Source organism: Lithobates pipiens, unplaced genomic scaffold (assembly GCF_037356315.1).
Source record: "Lithobates pipiens isolate NorthernLeopardFrog02 unplaced genomic scaffold, aLitPip1_a1.2 Scaffold_16, whole genome shotgun sequence".
Taxonomy (NCBI): Eukaryota; Metazoa; Chordata; class Amphibia; order Anura; family Ranidae; genus Lithobates; species Lithobates pipiens.
In genome coordinates, this window is record NW_027507748.1 from 207,109,550 (window position 1) to 207,135,562 (window position 26,013).

The 26,013-nt window shown below is 42.8% G+C and overlaps 1 protein-coding gene across 1 annotated transcript in view; it reads left to right on the forward strand.

The window, feature by feature from the left end:
- CCDC80 (coiled-coil domain containing 80) overlaps positions 1–26,013 on the forward strand; it is a 218,073-nt gene that overhangs the window by 131,028 nt on the left and 61,032 nt on the right. The window contains exon 5 of the mRNA XM_077480931.1: positions 2,432–2,583. Within this exon, the coding sequence (XP_077337057.1) occupies positions 2,432–2,583 (152 nt within the window). The remainder of the gene's footprint in view (positions 1–2,431; positions 2,584–26,013) is intronic.

Consider the following 26,013-nt stretch of genomic DNA (forward strand, 5'->3'; position numbering starts at 1 on the left):
CCGCGAGATTGACACCTCGCTGGCCCCGTCACCTGGTATGGACTTAAAGGGAAAGCACTACACTGAAAAAACGGCGTGGGGTTCCCCCCAAAGTCCATATCAGACCCTTATCCAAGCACGCAGCCCGGCTGGTCAGGAAGGGGGTGGGGACGAGCAGATTCTGATAAGCCCCCCGCCCACAGACCCCGACAACCAGCGGCCAGGGTTGTCGGGAAGAGGCCCTTGTCCTCGTCAACATGGGGACAAGGTGCTTTGGGGTGGGGGGGCGCAGGGGGCACGCGGCCTGGTACGGCTTAAGAGGGGGGGCGCTCACTCGTTCCCACCCCCTTTCCTGACCGGCCAGGCTGCATGCTCGGATAAGGGTCTGATATGGACTTGGAGGGGACCCCCACACCGTTTTTTCAGTGTAGGGCTTCCCCTTTAAGTCCATACCAGGTGACAGGGCCAGGGAGGTGTCAATCTCGCCGATGGAGGCGGCGACATTGACCTCCTTCGCTAGTCCATGTGTGGGCAAGTCCGTTCATTTCAAACGTCTGGCGGACTCCCACAATAGTCCGGTGGTTTTTCCGCTGGACCTAGTCCACCTGAAAAGTTCGGTAGTGGTTGGGCAGGTCTGCTCGTTGAAAAGTCCCGCTGACTTTCGTTGCAAGTGCGGTACTTTGTCCGCTGGACTACGTCCGCCGGATAGTCCGATCGTGTGTACGTGGCATTAGTCTTTTCACTTCAGAAAATTCCTTCACTTAGTTATTATTTTATGTGGAGATATAACACAGAATTTACAAATCTGTACTGAGGTAGTCTGGCAAAGGCAGTGATAGTAAATCATACAAATTTTAGAGCAAAGTAGTGGTATTGAAAGTAACAAATAGCATTTTCAACCCAAAATAACAAATAACATGTTAATTCTCCAAACTATTCTTAAAACATCTAAAAGCAAAGCAAAAGAAAGAGTGATAGAAGATATAGAAAACTATAAAAAAATCTTTATCGGTCTGTCTTTATGGACCTTGTTTGTGCACTGGTGCGCAGTCATGTTGGAACAGGAAGGGGGCATACCCAAACTGTTCCCACAAAGTTGGGAGCATGAAATTGTCCAAAATGTCTTGGCATGCTTACACCTTAAGAATTCCTTTCATTGGAACTAACGGGCCAATTCCCAACCCTTGAAAAACAACCCCACACCATAATCCCCTCTCCACCTAATGATTTGGACCAGTGCACAAAGCAAGGTCCATAAAGACCTGGATGAGTGAGTTTGAGGTGGAGGAACTGGACTGGCCTGCACAAAGTCCTGACCTCAACTCGATAGAACACCTTTGGGATGAATTAGAGCAGAGACTTTCGAGCTAGGCCTTCTCAATCAACACCATTGCCTGACCTCACAAATGCGCTTCTAGAAGAATGGTCAAACATTCCCATAGACACATTCCTAAACCTTGTGGACAGCCTTCCCAGAGACGTTTAAGCCATTATAGCTGCAAAGGGGGGGCCAACATGTACGTGTAAAGGTAGATGTCCTAATACTTTTCACAGTATAGTGTATGTTGTTATTAAAATGTAAGACCATTTTTTGTGTTGGATAACATAGGAAAGGGTTAACATATTTGGAGGTTTATTTTTTGTTGTCTGTATCTCATTGTGGAGATTTCCTTTCAAAAACAAGAAGTCAAAGGAAATTTGCAAAATCAAAAGTAAGGGTTATTAATCCCTTAGACAGTTGTCTTTCGAAAATGACAATCTACCTTCACCTTTGATTTGGTGACAAACTAAAAATTTTATATTTTCCCTTACAAACTGTCTACAGTGCTGACGGAGACCCTTCTCCATGCTCCAAAACTAAAAAAAATTGTCTTTATATGCATTCAAGCCAATTTTAGCAATTTCAATTGTGTAACATTTCAAGAAGACTTAAAGCCTGGAAGTAGGAATTCATATTAGTGGGGTAGCTTGAAAAAGCTTTTTTATTTTTTGGTTTGATGGCATTTTTTCTTATTTTTATAGATTTTCTTCTTTTGCTTATCTGTCTATTATTCACTTTTTTCCGTACATCAACATCATATTGAATGAATAGAAAAATATCCATCCTTTTTATATTCTTACATCAAGCAGAGCTGTAACAATGACATGTTTCATAGTCAAGAGAAAGTATGTGTCAGGGTCAAGGAATATTAAATTAGAAATTGTTGTATCATGAACCCAGTATTTATGAGATACAAAATGATTTGGCCTTGACTATTGAATAAGAACCTCTGTAATGTTATACTGTGTTGGACAGTAGCTACATGTAACCTTTACCTCTTGTTTAACTTTAACTTAAAAAAATATGTAGCGCTAGCAAGTCCTTGCATGAAATTCCCATTTATGGTCTCTGATGATAATAAAAGCAACTATCAAGGATAAACTATAAATATTCTATTTGTGATTCACGCAGCAATATTATGAAGTGCCCATTGCTATGAAGTCTGTGTTTGACCTCGTTGATACATTCCAGTCAAGAATAAAAGAAATGGAGAAACAAAAAAGAGATGGGATTACTTGCAAGAGGGAAGACAAAGCAAGGTCTTTGGAAAGTTTCTTGTCAAGGTAAGTTTAATAATAATGGTTGAGCTAGGCTGAGCTTATAAATATCAACTAGAGCACTTTTCATCAAAGTACAAGATGTATTCTACTGCTGGTACCCAACCTCAATGTGGATGGTACAAATTAAAGTTCAGGATATATTCACAGGAAGCCTTGTGGTATGCTTGTTCTAGTGTCAGCAAGGGTTTGTGGACATGTTAGTGCAATGTGTTTACTGGCTATCGTCTCTACTTATTCCTTTAAGAGCTGAATGTATGACAAACATGCATGGCAGCAGTATGCAGTATATATCATAATTTGCAACTACTTTTTTTAGCCATAAAGTAGATTAGTAAATAAGCTGCAAAAAAGCCCTCACTGACCTCTTTAGTTGCAAGTGCTGTGAAGTTATACATCCTCAAAGTTTCCAACCAAAACAGTTTCACTTTCAGTTTTTCTCAGTAGCTGCTATCCTAGCAGAGAGTTGGCACTGGAAGAAAGAGAGGTAAGATGCCTGGTGCAGCACATCCACAGAGTCCTATGGTGGTATGAGAAAGACAACCTCAGTCTGGGCTCTCACCTTGCCACGCCCCAACACATTTTACTCCGCCCTGTGGAGCTTAGTCATGTGGATGACCATGACTAAGCTCCAAGGGGCAGAGTGAAATGTGTTGGGGGCGTGGGCTGGGGGGAGCCCAAGCTAAGATTGTCTCTCTCATACCGCCATAGGACTCCATGGATGTGCGGCACCAGGGATCTTTCCACTCTTCCTTCCAGTGACTACAGGAGCTGGGACGAGCTCTATCCCTTGCTAGCACTCCTGCAGTGGTTGCAACATTACCCACACTACTCCCCACAGTGATCGAGCTTGAGCGGCACACTAAACAAACCCTGGGTCACAGTGAGTTGGCAGCCAGTCAGCCTTCAAATCTCTAATTTAAACAAATAGCAGGTGAACTGGAAGAGGGGGAGAATGGAGACCCCACCTGGAAGAATTCAGTGCTACTGCTGCAAACTTTGAGGATGAATTGCTCCCCAGCACCTACAGCTACAAAGATCAGTGAGAACTTATTTTAAAGCTCATTATTGCTAGTTAAAAACAAGTACACATTTGAATGTCCACAGCTTGGTTGTAAAATGTTCTCCTTCCTTGATATAAAAATACAAAGACTGGTGCTCTGCCTTCTAATCACTTAAGCAGAGAAGGTGAGAAGACAGGGGAAGGTGTCAGAAGCCTTTTTAAAACTGCCATTCTAGTTCTATTCTGCCAAAACGGATTTCATGACTGAATTAATTATCTTTTCAACACTGCTTCACAAAGGTAACCAGTATAAAAATATATAAAAGTAAAGATATAGTGGGTCATGAAAGAGATCTGTCAGGTCAACTTCAGAATCAATGGATACTGGGATATGGAGTAAGATTAATTTGTTTTCACTGGCAATGGAGGTATTGTATTGGTTGCCGTGTAACCTGAGATGGTTAAAGCAACACTCTGATCAAAAGTAGAAAGAAAACCCTAAAATGCAAATAGCAAATAATCTACTCAGGAATATGCCCCCATACTTTGGAGTAGTGCACCAATCTCATGCTCATCTTCTGGTACAGTATTTGGAAACTCCAACCCTCTTCCTAATTGTAACAAAAGTGTAGTCTAATTTAAGTCTGGTGCAGAAGATAAGAGGGATCAGCTATAACAGAGGGGCAATGGAAGCCAGTGGGCGATGTCACCAAGGCTCAATGAATGTAGTCCCATTGTCGAATGCTTCCTGACAAAGGGTAGCAGCTGCTTCTGGATCATATGACCACACTCAAGCAGAATAAAAAGAAGGTATTTATACTGCTCTCTTTTATAAATGGTATGCAGCATAAGCAGAAGAGGGGAAGGCAACATTTTTAGGCAAACATATTAGATTAAGTGTCATTAATGTGATTCTAAAGTCTAAAGGCATTCTCTGCATTAAGGTAAAAAACCTTCCACTGTGTGTTCCCCCCACCCTCTTTAAAACTTACCTAAATCCTGTATCAATTCCGCACTGTGCCCAGCAACAGGTCTTCTTTCCCTCTCTTCCTTGTTTCTCAAGCTTTGCTGAGAACAGTGGGAACCATTGGCTCCTGCTGTTGTCAGTCACATCCAGTGAGCAGAGAGCAGGTAGTTGGGTTGAGCCACGCTGTGTGTGTCTATGGACACACACAGCCTAGCTCAAGAGTGAGCCAACACGTCTGCCCCATGTTTATTTTCGTTTTAAAAAATTGACTTTACAATCACTTTAATGACCCCATTATTCTAATTCTAGGCTGTCTATATGCCACTCTTCTCCAATGTATTACAAAATTTATTTTGCCTCCTCTTGCTGCACTTCTGGCCCTTCCCCCTATAAAATACCCCTCAATAGATCTCTTGATGCAAGTCTGCAACCCAAAGAGGAACATGAAGGATCACAGGAGCATTCTCCCCAAAGAACATAGCAGTTTGTAAAGTTATTTTTTACCTAAAATTGCTTTTTATTAGTTCAGCTGACACTTCAACACTGCAAAGCCTGTGATGATGGTATATCAGTTATGTCAGTTTTGGGTAGAGTCTGCGGAGTCAAACTACATCATGGATTGTAATAGCTCTAGGGGATTCTAGAGAAACACTGGCTCTGGACTTGAGTTCCCTGGCTGGTGTCCCTTCTTTAACCAGTTATAAAATAATATCTGTTACTGCAAGACTTTTTTTTCATTTTTTTTATTATTGATAATGCAAGAGGAGGAGTAGCAACACCAAATACTTTCAGGTAAGATCCAAAAAATATGCCACAGAGAGTGAACCTTCGAACTCTCCAGGAGATATAAGTAGCTGGCAAGTCGCTCAGTCCAACAGACTCCACCTACCATAACAGTAATTATGCAGAGATTGGACAAACAGCAAATGTTGGGCAAAAATCTTAAGTTACTTATAGAAATGAGATAACAATTAAAAATTCTGAAATTTTTTAGATGCATCAGGTAGCAATCAGTGGAGTATCATCCATGGGTGCACTGCACACGAGGCTCTGTGGGGAGGGGGGGGGGGGCACTGTGACCCACTCTGCACACATGTATGATTGTCCCCTGGTGTGGCGGGGGGGGGGGGGAAGTTGTAAGCACTGATCTCCTTGCATGACAGCCGCTTCTCCTCCTCTCCCTCCCGCGGCTATCAGTGCTTACAGCTGTCCCTCCTGCTGCACCGATCCTCCCGAGCTGTTCTCCGTGTCCTCCTCCTCCTGTTCTCCTCCGCCTCCCATGATCTGTCCCAGCTCACTGTCTCCTACTCCTCCACCCCCCCCCCCCGTTCTCCTCCGACCCGCTGTGTCCTCCTCCTAGTCCGCCCTCCGCAGCCAGCTTCCCTCCTTTCCTCTCCCGTGGGCTGTGGGGGATGTGTCAGGACAGATAGCGGAGGAAGGGGTCGGTAAATATATAGTTTACTGGCCCCTTCCTTTTCTGAATTGGACACCGAGAGCGATCGTTACCGAATGCTCTCTATGACCTGTAATAACTGAGCAGAGTAACCTGTGTGTTACTCTGCTTCAGTTATTTATTTATTATTTATTTCAGTTACTTATATAGCGCCATCAATTTATGCAGCGCTTTACATATACATTGTACATTCATCAGTCCCTACCCTCAAGGAGCTTACAATCTAAGGTATTTTTTGAAGGGAGAGGAGCTGCTGTCTCCTCTCCATTCATCTTCAATGCTGAGAAAGGGACTGGGGAATCTCTGTCCTAAACCTCTTTCTCTGTCTCAAAGGGGAGCTGTCTGACCCCTGATATTTCACCAAAGACCACCAACAAGGGTGATTAGAAAAAATATATATATTGCAAAAAGTATTAAAAAATAAAATTGTAATTTTTTTTTTATTAAATTCTAAACTACTGACACCATCTACTGCTCTACTGACACCAACCTCTTCCCTACTGACACCGTCCAAATCCCCACCCCCCCCCAATCACCGTGAGAAAAATATAATACAAAAATAAATTGTAAGAAATAATTTAAAAAACAAAATTTGTAAAAAAATAATAAAAATAAAAAAAATCCTGACACTGTCCATTGCTCTACTGACACTGTCCACTGCCCTAGTGACACCACCCACTGACCACCAAAAAGCATTTTGAAAAAATGAAAAAAAAAAACGTAAAAATAAAATTGTAAAGAAATAACAAAAAAATTTAAATAAACTACTGACAATGTCCACTGCCCTACCGACACAATCCTGCACATTCTACCCACCTCCATACATGTGCACTCCTCTTCTGCACATATTACCCACCTCCATACACTCCGCACTACTTACCTTCACATAATACCTACCACCATACACTCCACACTTCTCTCCCTGCACATACTACCCATCTTCATACCCCTCTCCCTGCACATACTACCCACCTCCATACACACCGCACTCCTCTCCTGCACATACTACCCACCAGGCCTGGACTGGGACAAAAAATAGGTCCGAGCATTTTAGACTGGGCAGCCTTTTTTTTTCCAATGGGATCAGTGGCAGTACTGGGAGAAATGGAACGAGTGGCAGTGCTAATGGGGGGATGGGATCAGTGGCAGTGCTGGGCAGGATGGAATGAGTGGCAGTGGTGGGGGGGGGGGGTGATAGAATGAGTGGCAGTGCTGGGAGAATGGAATGAGTGGCAGTGCTGAGAGGGGGGATTGGATGGGATCAGTGGCAGCATGGAGGGAGGGTGGGATTAATAGCAGTGAGGGGGGTGGGATGAGTGCAGTGCTTGGATGGATAAGATGAGTGCAGTGCTTGGGGATGGGATGAGTGGCAGTACCTGTGGATAGTTGGGATGAGTGGCCATGCTGGGGGTTTGAAATTAGTGGTAGTCCTGGGGGTGGAATCAGGGGCAGAGTGGGGGGTGGGATCAGTGGCAGTGCGGGGGGATTAGATCAGTGACAGTGCGGGGGGATGGGATCACTGGCAGTGCAGGGGGATGATATCAGTTGCAGTGGCAGTGTGGGGTGAATAGGATCAGTGGCAGTGGCAGTGCGGTGTGGATAGGATCAGTGGCAGTACTGGGAGGGATAGGAATGCATATGCACACCTTTTCTCCATAGACCCTTACAAGTAGGTGGCTTTTGTATTAGGCTCTGAGAAGAAAGGGTCAGGAAAGCACAGCCCGCTGGCTCAGGGGAAATCAGGAGTTCTGCCCAAACAATTTAGGTGCTCTTGATTAAGGTCATCTGCTCTGACAGCTATAATCGCAGGCAGTGGTACTTACTTTGTCTCCAGCCCTATGGTGTCTGTGGCAGCAGTGACACCTATCCCGAGATCAGGAGAAGGGGTCTCCTCCAGTTCCTCTTACTTCAGTCAGCCAGCCTCTAGTCTCCACCCCCCAGCCATGCTATGAACTAAATGGGTGACTGTGAAGAGGCTGAGTGAGCGGCACAGGCTCAAGGGACATCTCAGCAGGGTGGCCGCAGGTTTAAGAAACATCCCAGCTGGGCAGCCGCGGGCTGAAGGAACATCCCATCTGGAAGGCCGCGGGCTGAAGGAATATCCCATCTGGGTGGCCCTGGGGTTGAAGAAACATCCAAGCTGGGTGGCCGCAGGCTCAAGGGACAGCCCAGCTGCCGCAGATATTTTGGGGCCCACACGGACATGCAGCCCAAAGGCACCGGCCCACCGGGCAAGTGCCCAGGTGCCCTATGGCCAGTCCGGGCCTGCTACCCACCACCAAACACACCCCACACATCTCCTGCACATACTACCCACCACCAAACACACCCCACACATCTCCTGCACATACTACCCACTGCCACTCTGTACTGTACATTCCCTATTTAACATTACTGCATTCTGCAAAATGTATATCTCAGACTCTATTAAACTACACCCCATTTAGCCACGCCCAACATTTAGCACGATTTAAACCTTGCTCATTTTTTCACCGTGGCGCGGTACGCATGCTGCATTTTTTCTTCTGTGCCTAGGGCCCACTTTTTATCTTGCACATGGACCCACTCATTTCATGATACACCCCTGGTAGCAATTATATGTTCATGCGGTATACATAGACAATGCACACTATCAGGAATAACATGGGATAGAGATCTTCTTTGTTCTTTAATGTTTTCTCCTAATAAGGCCATATCAGGATGTGTCTACAGGAACCTCCTCCATGTCTTTATATGACCAGACATAATACCATGTTCTTCTGTTTGGTATGAATTTCAAATTAATATTGGGGCTGGAAGACTCTAATAAAAGCACCACTTCCTTTATATATGACAGAACAGTGTATGCCCAGAGAGCAAAATAATGGAGTTTTAAGGTGCAAGAAAATCAATCAAATTTGCAAAAAATTTAGAAATTTTATTACATAGATAATATAAAACAATTTATAAATCTTGGGCCACATCAATCCAATGGTCAAGATACAAAAGTGTTATTGCCTCTACATGTTTCACCACAAACGTGGCTTCTTCTGGAGCTTTTGTAGGACCTTGTTATTTAATATATTACCCCCTTTCAAAACGATCCTGGTTCCAATTGATCCCCTAGATCAGGGATATGTAATTAGCGGACCTCCAGCTGTTGCAGCTGAAGTCCCATCATGCCTTTGCCTCTGGGTGTCATGTTTGTGGCTGTCAGTGTCTTGCTATGGCTCATGGGATTTGTAGTTCTGCAACAGCTGGAAGTCCACTAATTGCATATCCCTGCCCTAGATCAATCAAGAGTTTTAATGGGGAACGTATGTGCCACAAAAAATGAGAAGAGAAGAACAATATTCATATCCTTTTCCGAATGCACACTTCCTCTGGTGCCAACAAATGTTCCTTAGCTCAGTGTCAATATGACACCTCTTTAACCAGTTTTCCATTCTTTTACAAGGGATTAACCCTTTTAGACGGGTTATAGAGCCTCACTGGTAACAGGGTAAATGGCCACAGCCCTGTTACCAGTGAGGCTCTATCACACTTTTGTACCTTGACCATTGAGTTGATATGGTCCGAGTTTTATAAATTGTTTTATACTATCTATGTAATAAAATTTCTACATTTTTTGCAAATTTGATTTTGATTGATTTTCTTGCACATTAAAACTCCATTATTGTGCTCTCTGGGCATACACTGTTCTTTCTGTTTGGTATGGTTGGGTGGGTTGGACTTCTCTGCATGTTTCTTCCATGTCTCTCCCTTTTTCACCTCTGCAGGTGCTTGCACATTTTTACCTGAAGATGCTGTAAGCTTCCATGAGCCATTAAGCACTTTCTCCCTACCTAAGCCTAATAACTCCCACACAGTTCCTTCATGTGTAAACTGTGTACAGGAGAAAGTGAGACTGAGTGTTCACCCATGCAAGCAAATGTCATCCCTCATTCCCTCTTAAAGGGCAGCAAAATCCACAATCTACTCGACTGCTTAGATGGCTCTTTGGTACACTTCTGTTTGCTGTTCTGGATTGACTTACTTACTGACCCTGCATGTCATATTAGAACTGTGTTTGACAAAGTTTTGCTGTGATTCCTGACCTTAGCTCAGCTCTAAGTCTTGGCTTTGATACTTGTCTCCAAGAAGCCTTGGAAACAACCTCTGGCATGACTCCTGACTACCATATGCTTTTGCATTGGTACTGACAGCATCTGGCTGCTTTAACTTGCACTTGAATTTAGATTAATTTCAGGTTTTAACCATTTGCTGCTATGTGGACCATTTCATTACACCTAGGCCTGTACAGCTTCTGTCAAGGAACAGCCACTATCCTCCAGAACTTAGGCCCTAAGGGCACCCAAGTAAAATACCATGCACATAAAGCATATCCTAATGGCTGTTAGGAAAAATATTCCTCAGCAATGATCCAACCATAAATGATCCAACCATAATAGTTTGTGCATGTTGGTTTGTATACATAGTTTACAGTTCTTTTATCATTTACAGTATGAATGTGTATTTAGATTTAGGTGTACATGTAAATACACACACAACAAAGTTGTCGAAAATCCGATCGTTCTGAATGAGGTGACGTCAAACACGTACGTCGGGACTATAAACGGGCCAGTAGCCAATAGCTTTCGTCTCTTAGTTTATTCTGAGCATGCGTGGCACTTTGTCCGGCGGAATTGTCTACACACGATCGGAATTTATGCAATCAGTTTTTGTTGTCGGAAAATTTTAGATCCTGCTCTCAAACTTTGTGCGTCGGAAAATCCGGCGGAAAAAGTCAGATGGAGCCCACACATGGTTGGATTTTCAGACAACATGATCCCATCGCACATTTTCCATCGGAAAATCCAACCATGTGTATGGGGCATAATATTTAAATAGATCATTGTTTATTTCCAGTTTGTTATTCTATACACAAGTTTATTAGATGTTTTTTCTCTGTAATCATCTGGATTAATTTTACGTAGTAATCATCCAAGGAAATACAGTGATTGGTAACAGATGAACAAATCATTGCTTACATGATTAAAATATTGCCAAACTGGGTTGATCTTTTCTTTCTCCTTTATCTTTGCAGCCACAAATGGATCAGTTTAGCTTTCCTGAGGTTTTAGAGTATCATTAAAGCCAGCAAAAAAAAAAAAAAAGACATATTCATTACCTTCCGTTTCACTTGAAATGGCAAAATCACACAGCATATCCACAAAATATTTGTGAAGTTTCCTTTGCTTCAGCTGCCATTATGAGGGTGGTGCATTCAATATGTGCTAGTAAATTTAAAGAGGAAGTAAACCCCTACCCTGTCCACCTTTAGGAGTTCCCTGAAAACGTATTTATTCAGGGAAGCCTATCCCACACCCACCTAACTGTCCCCGAGCCACCCCCATTATATCATTCTCTGCAGCTATTACCTTTTGTACCACCACCCCCTCCCTTTAGAATGTAAGCTCTACGAGCAGGGCCCTCCTGAACCTTTTGTATTGTACTGTAATCGTGTTGTCCCCCTATATATTGTAAAGCACTGCATAAACTGTTGGCGCTATATAAATCGTGAATTAAAAAAATCGTGAATAAAAAAAAAACCCTGATGGGTTTACTTCATCTTTGTCTCCCTGCAAAGGTAAAGCATAATGGGCTACTATGCATCGCATAGTAGCCCATTATGTGTCACTTACCTGACACAGGAGCCAACGATGTCACCTCTGTCCCCTGTAGTCCGGAGCATCCAACTTCTTCCGGGTATCGCTGCTCCGGCCACTCACAGCGCCGGAGCAGCGATGACGTCACTCCCGTGCATGTGCACGGGAGCCGTCACTAACGGCATATCGCCGCTGCTATAGTGCGCCTGCACGCCGCTGTTACGGCGCATGCGCCATAGACAGCTGTAACTGTCTTTTAGTAAATATCTCCTAAACCGTGTAGCTTTAGGAGATATTTATTGGACCTACAGGTAAGCCTTAATCTAAGCTTACCTGTAGATCAAAGTGGTTTGTAAGGGTTTACAACCACTTTAAAGCTGAAGTTATGAATTTTTTTTGCATAGTTACATTGGTCCAGTTTGGACCAATATATGTTGGTATGTGCCAAAACTGGTCAATCCATATGGAAGCTGAAAATTACTGTAGTAGGCATTGCTACTGCAGTGATCGCAGCTAGCTTCTGGGTCCCATGGTCAAGCAACTTCCCTGTGGCATTGTGAGCACAGGAGAACGCTCGCATGGCACAGGAACACTTTGCATTTTCTCAATGAATGCAAGCCATTCTCTGATTGGAAAGGCAGAGCAGTGACATCATTGCCACCGCAAAGGTTATTTTAAAGGGACCTACCACAGAAAAGTGTTGTTAAGTCTTTTTATAATCTTTATTGTATTCACCAGTAGGAGTCTTGATTTCAAGAAAAGGAGGGAGAAAATGAAGGAAGAGAGAAAATCCAGCCAGACTCCAAACCACTGACGTGGAAATTTTGCTATATGCTGCGTGTAATCCATGTCACTTTCAGCCTTTTGGTATAATGCATCCTAGTACAACCCTGTTTCCCGTATCTTCCCAAGTAACAGACATGACCACCATTCTTACATCTTTAGCTCTACAGCTCAACTGTCTGCCCTCACGAGCACAGGCACTTCGTTTTTATTTATCTGCAACAAAAGGAAAGACAAACAGGAAATGGCCCCAACAGCCAACTGCTTCCTCCTTGCTATATGACATCACAGGAAATGACAACACAGGAAATGACAACAGTAAAGGGGAGGGCATCCACAGGAGTGTGGGGGAATTGCACATGCCCCACCCACTTGAGGCATGTACACTGCCCCCAGCCCAGCCACATGCATGCACATCCACCATCTTGGTCAGCATGGAGCCTATTCAATACTGCTCAGAGTAACCAGTATCTAGTAAGAAAATTCTACTTGTTCTTACAGGCTTGAGAAAATCTGCGGGGACATTGCTACTGCTGTTGTCAATATACGGTACGAGTATACCAAAAAGGCAGATATCAATGTCCTCTTATAAAAGCAGATATGTATCCAGAAGGGATAGCCTAGCCACAACAGAGATATACAGTGGTGTGAAAAAGTGTTTGCCCCCTTCCTCATTTCCTGTTCCTTTGCATGTTTGTCACACATAAGTGTTTCGGAACATCAAACCAATTTAAACAATAGTCAAGGACAACACAAGTAAACACAAAATGCAATTTGTAAATGAAGGTGTTTATTATTAAAGGTGAAAAAAAATCCAAACCATCATGGCCCTGTGTGAAAAAGTGATTGCCCCCCTTGTTAAAACATACTATAACTGTGGTTGTCCACACCTGAGTTCAATTTCTCTAGCCACACCCAGGCCTGATTATTGCCACACCTGTTCACAATCAAGGCATCACTTAAATAGGAGCTGCTTGACACAGTAAGGTCCACCAGAAGATCCTTAAAAGCTACACATCATGCCGAGAACCAAAGAAATTCAGGAACAATTGAGAAAGAAAGTAATTGAGATCTATCAGTCTGGAAAGGGTTATAAAGCCATTTCCAAAGCTTTGGGAATCCAGCGAACCACAGTGAGAGCCATTATCCACAAATGGCGAAGACATGGAACAGTGGTGAACCTTCCCAGGAGTGGCCGGCCGCCCAAAATTACCCCAAGAGCGCAGCGACGACTCATCCAAGAGGTCACAAAAGACCCCACAACAACGTCCAAGGAACTGCAGGCCTCACTTGCCTCAGTTAAGGTCAGCGTTCATGCCTCCACCATCAGGAAAAGACTGGGCAAAAATGGCCTGCATGGCAGAGTTCCAAGGAGAAAACCACTGCTGAGCAAAAAGAACATCAAAGCTCGTCTCAATTTCTCCACAACACATCTTGATGATCCCCAAGACTTTTGGGACAACATTCTGTGGACCGATGAGACAAAAGTGGAACTCTTTGGAAGGTGTGTGTCCAAGTATATCTGGCGTAGAAGGAACACTGCATTTCATAAAAAGAACATTATACCAACAGTAAAATATGGTGGTGGTAGTGTGATGGTCTGGGGCTGTTTTGCTGCTTCAGGACCTGGAAGACTTGCCGTGATAAAAGGAACTATGAGTTCTGCTGTCTACCAAGAGATCCTGAAGGAGAATGTCCGACCATCTGTTCGTGTACTCAAGCTGAAATGAACTTGGGTTCTGCAGCAGGACAATGATCCTAAACACACCAGCAAGTCCACCACCGAATGGCTGAAGAAAAACAAAATGAAGACTTTGGAGTGGCCTAGCCAAAGTCCTGACCTGAATCCTATTGAGATGTTGTGGTATGACCCTAAAAAGGCCGTTCATGCTCGAAAACCCTCTAATGTAACTGAATTAGGACAATTCTGCAAAGATGAGTGGGCCAAAATTCCTCCAGGACGCTGTAAAAGCCTCATTGCACGTTATCGCAAAGGCTTGGTTGCAGTTGTTGCTGCTAAGGGTGGCCCAACCAGTTATTAGGTTTAGGGGGCAATCACTTTTTCACACAGGGCCATGATGGTTTGGATTTTTTTTCACCTTTAATAATAAACACCTTCATTTACAAATTGCATTTTGTGTTTACTTGTGTTGTCCTTGACTATTGTTTAAATTGGTTTGATGTTCCGAAACACTTAAGTGTGACAAACATGCAAAGGAACAGGAAATGAGGAAGGGGGCAAACACTTTTTCACACCACTGTAATATGTTTCTCTTGTTATGCGGACTTCGATTCTCTAATGTGCATAGACATTTGAAGTCAAGAAGCCCAGCGCATTGTGCTCGATACTTACAAACCGGCAAAAGCCCACACACACAGAGAACACGTCTCCAAGCCCATGAGAAGGTTTTCTTACTGACAGTTTTACAGCTGGTCCCGATTCAACCCACGTGCGCTCTGCTCGGTTAAATCAGACTCAGGGAGACAGATGACAATCTATAAAACACATATCCTAGAATAAAATGTCCACATAAGTCCATATAATAAAATTTCTACAACACCACTTTAGAAGTATCTATGCTGGTTAATTTAAATTTGAACTGGCCCACATCATGGGTGTGAGGGATATAGCCACAATGCAGGATAACCAATTATTTACTCAAAGAAATTAAAGCCCACTCTAATTAAAATTGGAACCTCTGTGTCTCTTTCAAATTAAATTCTGCCTAGTGTCATTCAACCCACTGACTGTGAACCCAAGGCTCCAATGACATGCCCCCTAGGAGCGCAGCAGCAGGCCACCCTGATCTCACAGGGGAATAAAGCAGAAAACATTGTTTATCATTATGTGGTACCTTTCCCTGCAACATAGAAGTCTGCCCACCAATGCCACGGGGAGAAGTCCCCAGAATGTGATTTGAACAGACCAAATACGGTCACAAAAAAGGTATGTATACAAAAATATAAAAAATGAATCCAAAGGGTTTAATTTGTCTAGCCATGCTTATGATTCACACTGTCCTGAAATTCTGGATACCCAGGATAACATTATCACTATTAACTATAGGAGATTTGCAGTTTTCTGTATTGTCTTCCTGTCACTTGGACTATTAAAGCGCATCATCACTTAGTTGAGGTCTCCATTTCCCTGTGCTCTTATCAACTGTTTTTTTTTTTTTTTTGTTACATGTTACATTGGCAGCATTGGTAATGTAGTAAAGACTTACTTTGATCTGTGCTGTGTAGAGATTTGTGGGAAGTTAATATAATAAGAATGGTTAGGAAATAGGCTTCCAGTATTTTTAATGACTATACTTTATATATTTGCCTAGAGTTTAACATATAAAAAAAAGATGCAGAAATGTATATAGCAATTAGTATGTTTTCAGCCTTTGCCCTCCAGATTGATTATCTTAGAAAAACACATCTGTCACTGGACTATGAAAACAATATACAGTTCATTCACTTATTGAGTACGATTTACTAAAGGCAAATAGACATTTTGCAAGTGAAATTTCTCTGGAGCTTGGTAAATGAGGGGAAGCTTCACTTTGCAATGAATACCCAATCCCATGCAAAGAATACAAAAAAAAACTGCATTTTTGCTTGGACATGATTGGCTGGTGGAAGTCAGCAGAGCTTTCCCTAATTTACAAAGCTCTGGATAAACTGTATTTGCAAATTGCACAATCTATTTGCCTTTAGTAAACCAACGCCAATGTGTTTTTATGTGTGTAGCTTCACCCTGCAAGTCATCCACTTTCAATGCCTTCATTTTCCTAATGCTTAATCTGAAACTGGAAACTGTTCTGTACAAGATCATATTTATTGAAAAGCCAACTAGACAGCCCTTTGAAGAAAGGGCAGCCTTACATGTGGTGTTGCTTAGTCTGCACTTATGCTATATAGGAATACTATAAAGGTGTAGCCATATATTACATGCCTTAAATGTAGAAGGGAAACATGATGTATGCATGTGTTCATATAAAAGTAAGGGGTTATATAGATTATATAGTATACAAGGTGCGGGTGGACAGTTGGTGGCATAGAAGATGTTCATCAGACACAGAGTTCATATTATCCAAAGGGTTGGGGTTATTTCTGGTTGCTATCAGCCCGGCAACGTCACGTGTAATATACATGCCAGCATTTCAAGTTCAAAGACCTTCTGGGATTGGTTTACTGAAACTCGAGAGTGCAAAATCTGATGCAGCCGTACATGGTAGCCAATCAGCTTCTAACTTCAGCTTGCTCAATTAAGCTTTGAAAAAAAAATGGAAGTTGATTGGTTTCTATCCAGACCTGCACCAGATTTTGCACTCTCCACTTTTAGGTAATCAACCCTTCTGGCATGTATAATACTAGAGGATTGCTGGGTGTCTGAGAGTCACAGGCACCACATCCCTTGATAACACACATAGAACAAGAGAGCTGGATTTTAAAGGTGCCAACACAAGTTTATATAAAATTATCCATATTTTTTTTAAACATTTAAAATGGTAAACATTCCATATATAAAACCATCATAGAGCATCCATGAAACTACAGTAAAGGTGGAGTAACTTCAGCTCAACATGTTTAGCCAAACAATGGCTTTTTCAGAGTCGGCCAAGGGCAGAAACCAATGCCGCTTGCCAGCCTAGAAGCACATAGATCCCGTTGAGCCACAACAGAGACCTCGTAAAAATTGATGTTTAATTGACACAAAAGAGGGCAAGCATAGTAACAGAACCTATTGGTGCCAGTATATGGAGCAAGGCCAGCAAATCATTTTCACCCTCCTACCCCACCTACTGGTGCCCTGGGTATCCATATGGTCACCCATTCCCACCAGAAACTATTAGTTTTTTAGGTGTATGCCATCTAGTGGAAAAAACTGAAAAAAAATATTTGAATAATTTTTATAGGAAAACAGAAAATAATAAAGTGACTAAATATGCAGCGGACAGTCAACCCCCAGAACCCAAAAACATTTTTTAGTTACACTAAAGAATAATTAAACAAACCAAAGACCTGGCCAGATATTCTATTTACAAAAAAAATTATTGTATTATTTATAAAAAGGGCTTGATGCTCACAGAAATCAAATGCAAAACATTTTTTTATAGATATAAAAAAAAAATACAAACATTCCCTCTGTTCTCAGCTGCATAATAGCTGGGGGAGGAGAAGCAGCAGCACGTTGAGCTTCACAGTAAATAGCTGTGCAGGAGAAGTGTGTCAGGACAAGTCTGATCATTGGAGGAGAGTATACTGAATTACCAGCATAGCTAGAGAACTGACCATGGTGTGGTCCCCTACTAAGTGTGGACTGTTTTTAATAGGAAAGCAAGGGGACTAGCAGGAACATCAGGGATTTCACACAAAGGAAGCAATATAAACAGAACAGCATACTTTCTCATACAAGTACATGGTACAGCAGCCACATATCAGGAATATGAAGTGTTGGGGTAACAAACGCTTTAAGGGCCTGTTCACACTACTGTGTTGCGTTTACACGCAAATGCGGTACAGTTCATTTTGAACGGCATCTCAATGCACCTTACCATTGTACGTGGATCACAGAATTCCACTAGCAAAAAGGCTGACTGACCCTTTTTTTGATGCGCTAAGCAACCCATTCAAAGTAATTAACCACTTCACGCAAAATGACAAAGCCGTACATCAGTACTTTGACGCTAAATACCGGGGTTTGTGGCAGTAGCTAGCTGCCATAACCCCAGTGTTTTCGGGAACACTGTTTGTTTCTCTTTAAATAAAAGTGGTCTCTGTGGTTGATTCACCACAAGATAACTTTTATTGGTGGCAGGGGAGGTGCCCACCACCCTCCCGCCGCTCTCCGGTCATCTCTGCCACTTACAGGACCTGCCAGTAGCTGCAGAGACTATCACGTCCTCTCCCTTGGATGCCTGGCTGCCGACTGAGGGGAAGATGGCCCCTGGCGGCTCCAAGGCATGGGAAGGCGGAAGCGACGTCAAACATCACTTCCACCCATAGCTCTTAAAGGAGAATTTTTTTCAAATATTTTTTTTTTTTACTATTATTATTATTATTGCATTTTAGTGTAAATATGAGATCTGAGGTCTTTTTGACCCAAAATCTCATATTTAAGAGGTCTTGTCATGCTTTTTTTCTATTACAGTGGATGTTTACATTGTAAAAGGAATAAAAGTGATCCAAACATTTTTTTTTGTTGTTTAAAACTGTATCAAAACAAAAAATTAAATAAATAAGGAAATAAAGAAAACATTTTTTAAAGCCCCCCCCCCCCCCCCCCAACCCAACAAGCTTGCATGCAGAAGCAAACGCAAAATTGGTAACCTGCAGAAATTTTTAAACATCGCCAATGGAGATTTTTAAGTGTAAAAGTTTGTCGCCATTCCACGAGTGGGTGCAATTTTGAAACGTGACATGTTGGGTATCAATTTATTCGGCGTAACATTCATTGACTTTCACAATATAAAAAAAAGTTGGGCTAACATTACTGTTACTGTCTTATTTTTTAATTACAAAAGTGTTAGAAAAAGTGGTTAAAAGTGATAAATGGGTTTATGAAAAAATAAACATCCATACTTACCTTCACTCTACAGTATTGGTCTGATGCTGCAGCTGTTCCCCCGCTGGCTCTGATCATGAGAATTGAGCAATCACATGACCACTGATCGCTCAGTTCTTGGTCCACTCGGAGCAGAGAACAGTTACTGTCCATCACTGCTCTGTGCTCTGCCCATCCAGCGCTTTCTGGAGCACCAGGCTGGGGAGATGGTTGGAGCAGCTGGCTCTGGCTCTCATTGGCATGCTAAGATACTGAGCCAGCTGCAAATCATGAATCCAGGTGGATCCAGACAATATGGTCAGGATGCTTCCAGAGCCAGCTGTCGGCTGATTCTGGGTCAAAGGCAAACAAGAACTTGAAGAAGAGAAATAGGGCAACAAAAATCTTTCACTATACTTTAACATGCAAGCGCTAATGCAGCACAGCAATGGAGAATAGAGCCTGAATGGATGTACAGGAGAGGGGAGAAGGATCTGTATCCTTTACAGATAGCATTTTCATTGTTTATGCTATACATGTAAAAGTTAAGCGTGTATGTTTTATCTGTAGAATATATAAAGGTTTGTTCTCAGGACATCCCTTTGTTCTTTTAGCTCTACTTTAATATCTATACAACAATTATGCACAATCGTGGAGTTCACAATAGGTGGGACCCATCCTGCTCTTAGCAGTCAAAACATGGCTGTCCAAACAAAGATTCAGTCTAATCACTTTGGCAATGTGTTGCTATTCAAGAAGATGGAAATATTTGACGATTGATGCTCTTCTTTTACAACCTATTACATTTTGTTTAAAAAGACAATTAAACATAATCAAAATATGGCTTGGTTTTTGCAATTTACTTCATATAATCAATAGCTAGCAAGCCATGAAATGGGTTTACTGCAATTTATATCTACAGTTCTAAATTATTTGCTAGTATAGTGTTGTCTGCCAAGCGCTGCAAGCATAAATTCAGTAATCTTTGTGCTGAAATGAAGCCAGGCAGCCACTTAACATTTCTACAAAAAAATCTGCGTTCAATCACAACACAATCACTTTCTTGTAAACAAGAATGAATATTTCTAAACCCAACCTTTATTTAGCTTCCCAGGTCATGTACACAGTATGATCTACATTTTATTTAGAAAAAAGCCTTATAGAACTGTCATACAATGTGTGCACCATTCCCATTCTCTTTACAGTGAAGTCTTTTTGACAATGTATTGTAACAGATTGTTTTGTCAGTGCTAACAATGTATGACTAAATAGAGCTTGAAAGAGAAAGGAAAAATTGTAACGAAATGTTGATGTCTTTCTTGTTTGGAGGGGAACATTAAATATGCAATCATATACTATATGTGAAAATGTAATTACCCTCATTTAAATTAAAGTGGATATAAAGGAAAAAAAACAGTTTTAAGTCTGGATTGGTAAGGCGTTACAACCCCTGTCTGTGTACATGCTATGGAGATCCAGTCCTGGTGGCCTCTAGTTACTGGAGGTGAAATCCAAAAATTTGGGTTGTCACCAAAACAGGAATTTGAGTAAATTTTTCCAATTGTGATATTTGTTCCAGTGAAAACTGTCTAGTAGGGATTTCCCTCACTTTGGAGAAATTTCCACATTTTGATAACCTCTGAAAATCTGCATCCTTGACCCCTCTACCACTACCTTTTTAGGTGACCAATTCGTAGACCTGTTAGATGCTGTAATGCAAAACTATGGTAAAGCCCTGCACATCATGAGGGAGTGTATGATGAGCAAATAGGCTGCCCTGATGTATAGATAATATGTTTTAATATGTTTTAATATCACATTTTATATAGAAACAATATATTTTTAACATTTATACCAGGCATCAATAAATGTCAGACTGCGGTCTGGATGCAAACCGAAAGACAGTTCTATCCAAACTGCCAGCTAGCCAGTTCCCAATGCATCTACCCACCCTCCTTCCTCTGTAATGATTGGTTGTTAGGATCACTAGCATCCTAACAGCCCAATGGCATCACCTGTATGCCCTGCCCCCAACATCTCATAAGGATAGAAGTGGAATGTCCTTCACCCAGACTTGCAGCTTGGTTCACCTCCCAGCTTCCTCCCTCTGCCTGCCTGGTGCTAAAAAGTATGGGGGCACTCTGATGGGGACACCCAATTTAAGGGGGTATTCTGATTGGGATATGTGATGTAAGGGGCACTCTGATGGGGACACCAAATTTAAGGGGGCATTCTGATTGGGATATGTGATGTAAGGGGCACTTTGATGGCAACAGCCGATGTAAGGGGCAATCCGATAGGAACACATGATATAAGAGGGCACTTTTTTTTTTTAATAGACATAAAATGAATATATATACTGTATACTAGGATATGAGTCATAGCACAAACATGAGAATTAGACCACTGCAGGAAAAAAAAATACTGAATGAACATGTTTGAATTTAAATTCAGTAAATTATTATTTACTTTGGGATCATCTCTTTTACATGTATACCTAAAAACTGAGGTTTTAAAATATGTGCCACATTGCAGTTACCACATTTTTCCTTTCTTTCTAAAAGTACCTGGTGATCCTACCAGCACTCCAGTCTTCCTTTAGGAGGATGAGAACCCAGCAGGTGCCGCAGGTAATTTACTGGAACATTGCCACCCTCAGCGGCCAGGTAGGGCTGGATTGCTGTGCACAATAACAAGAGTTGTCATTGACCACCCCCTGTGATCCAAAATAATGCTTTGTATCTGGAGGAAATAGATCAGTTTGCCCTCTTAGATCCCACCTCCTGACATTGGTGAGCCGCAGACTTCAGTGTCCATTGTTATGATGTCATTGGGTAAAGTGACTAATTTTGCTACGTAGGAAAATGGTAAAAAAAAAACATAGTTCCAAGGGTGCATGGGGGGGGGGGGGTGGGTAATATGTTAAAAATGTTTTGGACATAGTCTAACTTTCAATAAAGATCTGGACAGCTTCTAAAAATGTTTGTCACATAAAAAAGACAATTGGAATGATTTATTTTTTTCCTTGTTTGACTAGGCTTTCTGGTCTTTGAAATCTTTGATTTCACCACTTAGTCTTGAAAATAGTATCTGCAAGTATATGTAAGCGCAATATCAGCAGATGTTTGTAAAAGCATTTCTAACAAGTCAGTGTCAACCAAGAGGCCATATGTTCCTTCTTCTTTCGCATTTCCCTTCCACTAGTTTGCATGCTGTTGACATTTTTGTCAAGTAAATATAAAAGTATTTTAGAACAACAGAGTGTTAAGCAAATGAATCTCTGTTTACAACTGAAAGGATATTCCTAATATGCCTATTCCTAATATGTAAGTGAGAATTTAAAACAAAGAGATCAAAACATTACTCAGCATATTCTTTTTTTTTTTTTTTTTTTACGTGACATCTATACGTTTATTACCTCCACTATCTGTCTATGAATTTTTTCCTCTTCCGTTTTTTGTTTTTTTTTAGGTAAAGAAAGTAAATGCATAAAGGTATGCTAGCCAAGATCATGATACATACAATCAAAGTACCTGAATAGCAACCAAAGCCCCTGTATGTGCAATTTAGTATAACTAGAGCTGGAAACGAATATCACATTTCAAATCAATCGGAATAAGATGGCTTGAGGCACTAGATGATTGACAATTTCTTCCACAGGTCTTTTCGTTCTTCTCTAGAAATGGTTTTCTCAGCTAAACTTTCTCTTTGAAGTAGACACAGAGTGCTTTTACAAGAATGATGGGAAACAGACGCAAAATGGAACCGGAAAATAGCCTATGCAGTCAAGAGGCCCTAGCAGATATTAAAAAATTGTGCAAGTTTGTAAAATGATCATTCATTTCATTATCCTACCTGTAGGCCATTTGCCCCCCCCCCCCCCCCCAGAAGCCTAGTCATAAAACTCCTATTAGAAGAGTCACGTCTGGAGTATTTGGTCAATTGCACCTACCATTACAGGAATGAAGACCAAAGGTTTTTGTGTTCTAGCAAAAAAGGAAGGCTGTGAGGAATGCTAAACCAGGGGCCTAAATAGCCTATAGGTTTATCTATTGGGGCCATTTGACTGCATAGGCTATTTTATGGAAAGGTCAACTAATGCCGCGTACACACGACCGGACTTTACGGCAGACTAGGTCTGACGGGATCAGTCCATCAGACAATCCGTTCGTGTGTGGGCTATTCTTTTTTTTTTTTTTTTTATTAATGTTTATTAAAGAAGAGAAGCGTGTACAGAGCATAACAATCAATATAGAAATCAATAGCAAGATCTACAACATTATAACGTTAGTTACATGGGCACATAAATATACACCCTCCTCTTCTATCATAAAAGAGGAGATATAGTAGACAGAATTAGAAGGGGAGTAAAGGAAAAGGAAAATAAACAGAAAGAGAGAGAGAAAGAAAAAGAAGGGAGAGGGGGGGGGGGGGGGGCGGGGAGGGGGCAGACCACCGTCGGACAACCTATTGCAAAATAACAGTAGATGTAGTAAAAACAAGCGTCATGTTCACTTCACTCTGGTTGAGACATTATGGCTGCATAACTCGAGGAATATTTGAAGGCAACCCAACAGGCCCAGATCTTTGTTGACAACTCAGATTTACCCCGGAGGGAAAGGGTCATATCCTCCATGTAATATGTGGTATCCACAGTGAGCAACCAACGCCGGAGGGTGGGGATCGTCTTCATCTTCCAAAACTGAGGAATGAGGGTTTTAGCAGCGTTTAAGAGATGTGGTGTAATCGACCTCTTGTAGGAGCCTGTCGGCCTTCCCGTGCAATGGAACAGGACATACCACGGGTCATTAGGTACCTCCCATCCCTGGATTTCTTTAATTGTGTATATGATCGCCAGCCAGAATGGGCGGATCCTCGGGCAGTGCCACCAGATATGGGCATGAGTGGCTACCTCCCCGCACTCCCGCCAACAGAGTGGGGAGGACTGGGGAGAGAACCTATGTAGGACAACCGGTGTGTAGTGCCATCTGGTCAAAAGTTTGTACGCCATTTCTGATGTCTTAGAGGATCCCGAGGAGGCATGAGCCAGTGTTAGGATTTGTGACTGCTGGGACGGAGACAGCTCCATTTGTAGTTCCCTTTCCCAGTACCGTAGAAAGGAGGGGGTACCCGTAGAGGTGAGGGACAGCAAAGCCTGATAGAAGTACGAAACTGGCCGCTCAATCGGGTCAGGTTCAGCAAATGCGGTTTCCACAGGTGTAAGCTCCGCCAGGGTGCGCAGGGGTTTTGGGAGCATGCGAACAAAGTTCAACAGTTGATGATGTTTCCAGCGATCCATGTAGGAAATGGAGGAGTCACCCATGATGGAAACAAGAGGTAGCACCCCGGATGGGCCGGTGAACTGATGGAGATAGGTGTTAGTGCCCAGCCGCCACGGGTGAATCTGAGGGTCCATGTTACCCGGTGGGAAAAAGTTGTGACCCACCAAGGGCATCAGGGGGGAGTTATGCAGCCAGCCATTTCTCTTACAGATAGAGTCCCATACCATCAAGGAGGAGTGTGTAAGTGGGGACGTGGTAGGCAAAAGGGTTCGGAACTTCCTCGGTATCCACATCAGCGTGGAAGGTTCAGCTCCACAAAGGTCTGTTTCCACATTTACCCAGAGTTTCGTGCCCTTGCAATACTTTAAGTCAGAGAGTCTGGTCAGTACAACGGCCCTATAGTAGAGTTTGAAATCTGGTACCGCTAAACCCCCGCTACACTTAGGGCGGATGAGGAGCGTTCTATTCAACCTGGGCCTTCTCCTATTCCATATGTACCGGTATACCATAGATGTCAAAATTGTAAAAAACCCCACCGGTATTCCAAACGGGACCATCTGCAACATGAAGAGCACCCTGGGCAGCAAGTTCATCTTAACCAGGCCTATTCTTCCCAGCCAAGAATGTCGTAGCTGGGACCACTTTTGGATATCGGATCTAAGAGTGTTGAGTAAAGGCAGAAAGTTAGCGCGGAAAAGGGACGATAATGAGGGCGTTAGGTAAATGCCCAAATATTTCATGGAGCTCAGCTGCCAGTTAAAGGGATAGTTCTTTTTCAGGTGGGATACTTGTTTGGCGGGTACAGAGATGTTTAACATTTCCGATTTGGACATGTTGATTTTAAAGTTCGACACCGCGCCGTAGGCCGCAAACTCGGACATAAGATTTGGAAGGGTGATCAGAGGCTGTTGCACGTAGAACAAAATATCGTCCGCGTAAGCCGCGTATTTGTGTTCCGTCGTACCAATGGTAACACCATGTATATTCGGATTTTGTCTAACAAGGGATAAAAATGGTTCTAGGGATATCGCGAATAAAATCGGCGAGAGCGGGCACCCCTGACGAGTGCCGTTGTATAGGGTGAAGGGGTCACTAAGGGTTCCGTTGATCCGTATCTGGGCTGTGGGGCAGTGGTACAACGCCGCTATTTGGGAGCGCAGAGTGGGACCTATGCCCAGGTGCGCCAGCGTAGCCATAAGGAAGTCCCAGTCCACCCTGTCAAACGCCTTCTCAGCATCCGTGGAGAGTAACAGGGTGGGCTGGGCAGTCCGCCGCACATATGCCATCAAGGAGAGTGTGCGGAGAGAGTTATCCCGCGCTTCCCTCCCGGGGATGAATCCTGTCTGATCCCGTGAAATCCATTGTGGCACCAGGGGGAGCAGCCTATTCGCTATAGCTTTAGCATAAATCTTCGCATCTATATTCAAGAGCGAGATAGGGCGGTAGCTCGCGCAGTCACTAGGGTCCTTGCCCTCCTTGGGTAATACCGTGATATGTGCATGAGTGGTCTCCGGGCGAAGGTCCCCGCCGTCCGAGGTCACGTTAGCATATCTGGTCAAGTACGGCATCAATATATCAGCGTACGCTCTATAATACGATACCGTGAGGCCGTCTGGACCCGGTGCCTTACCGCGCGCCATAGCTTTCATGGCGCCCAGAAGCTCCGCAGTCGTCAACTCCCCCTCCAAGGAAGCCAAAACCTCCTCGGAGAGTTTCGGGAGAGCGGCGCGGGCCAGATAGTCCCCAATAAGGCGTCTCCGAGCCTCTCTATCATGGTCCCCCTGGT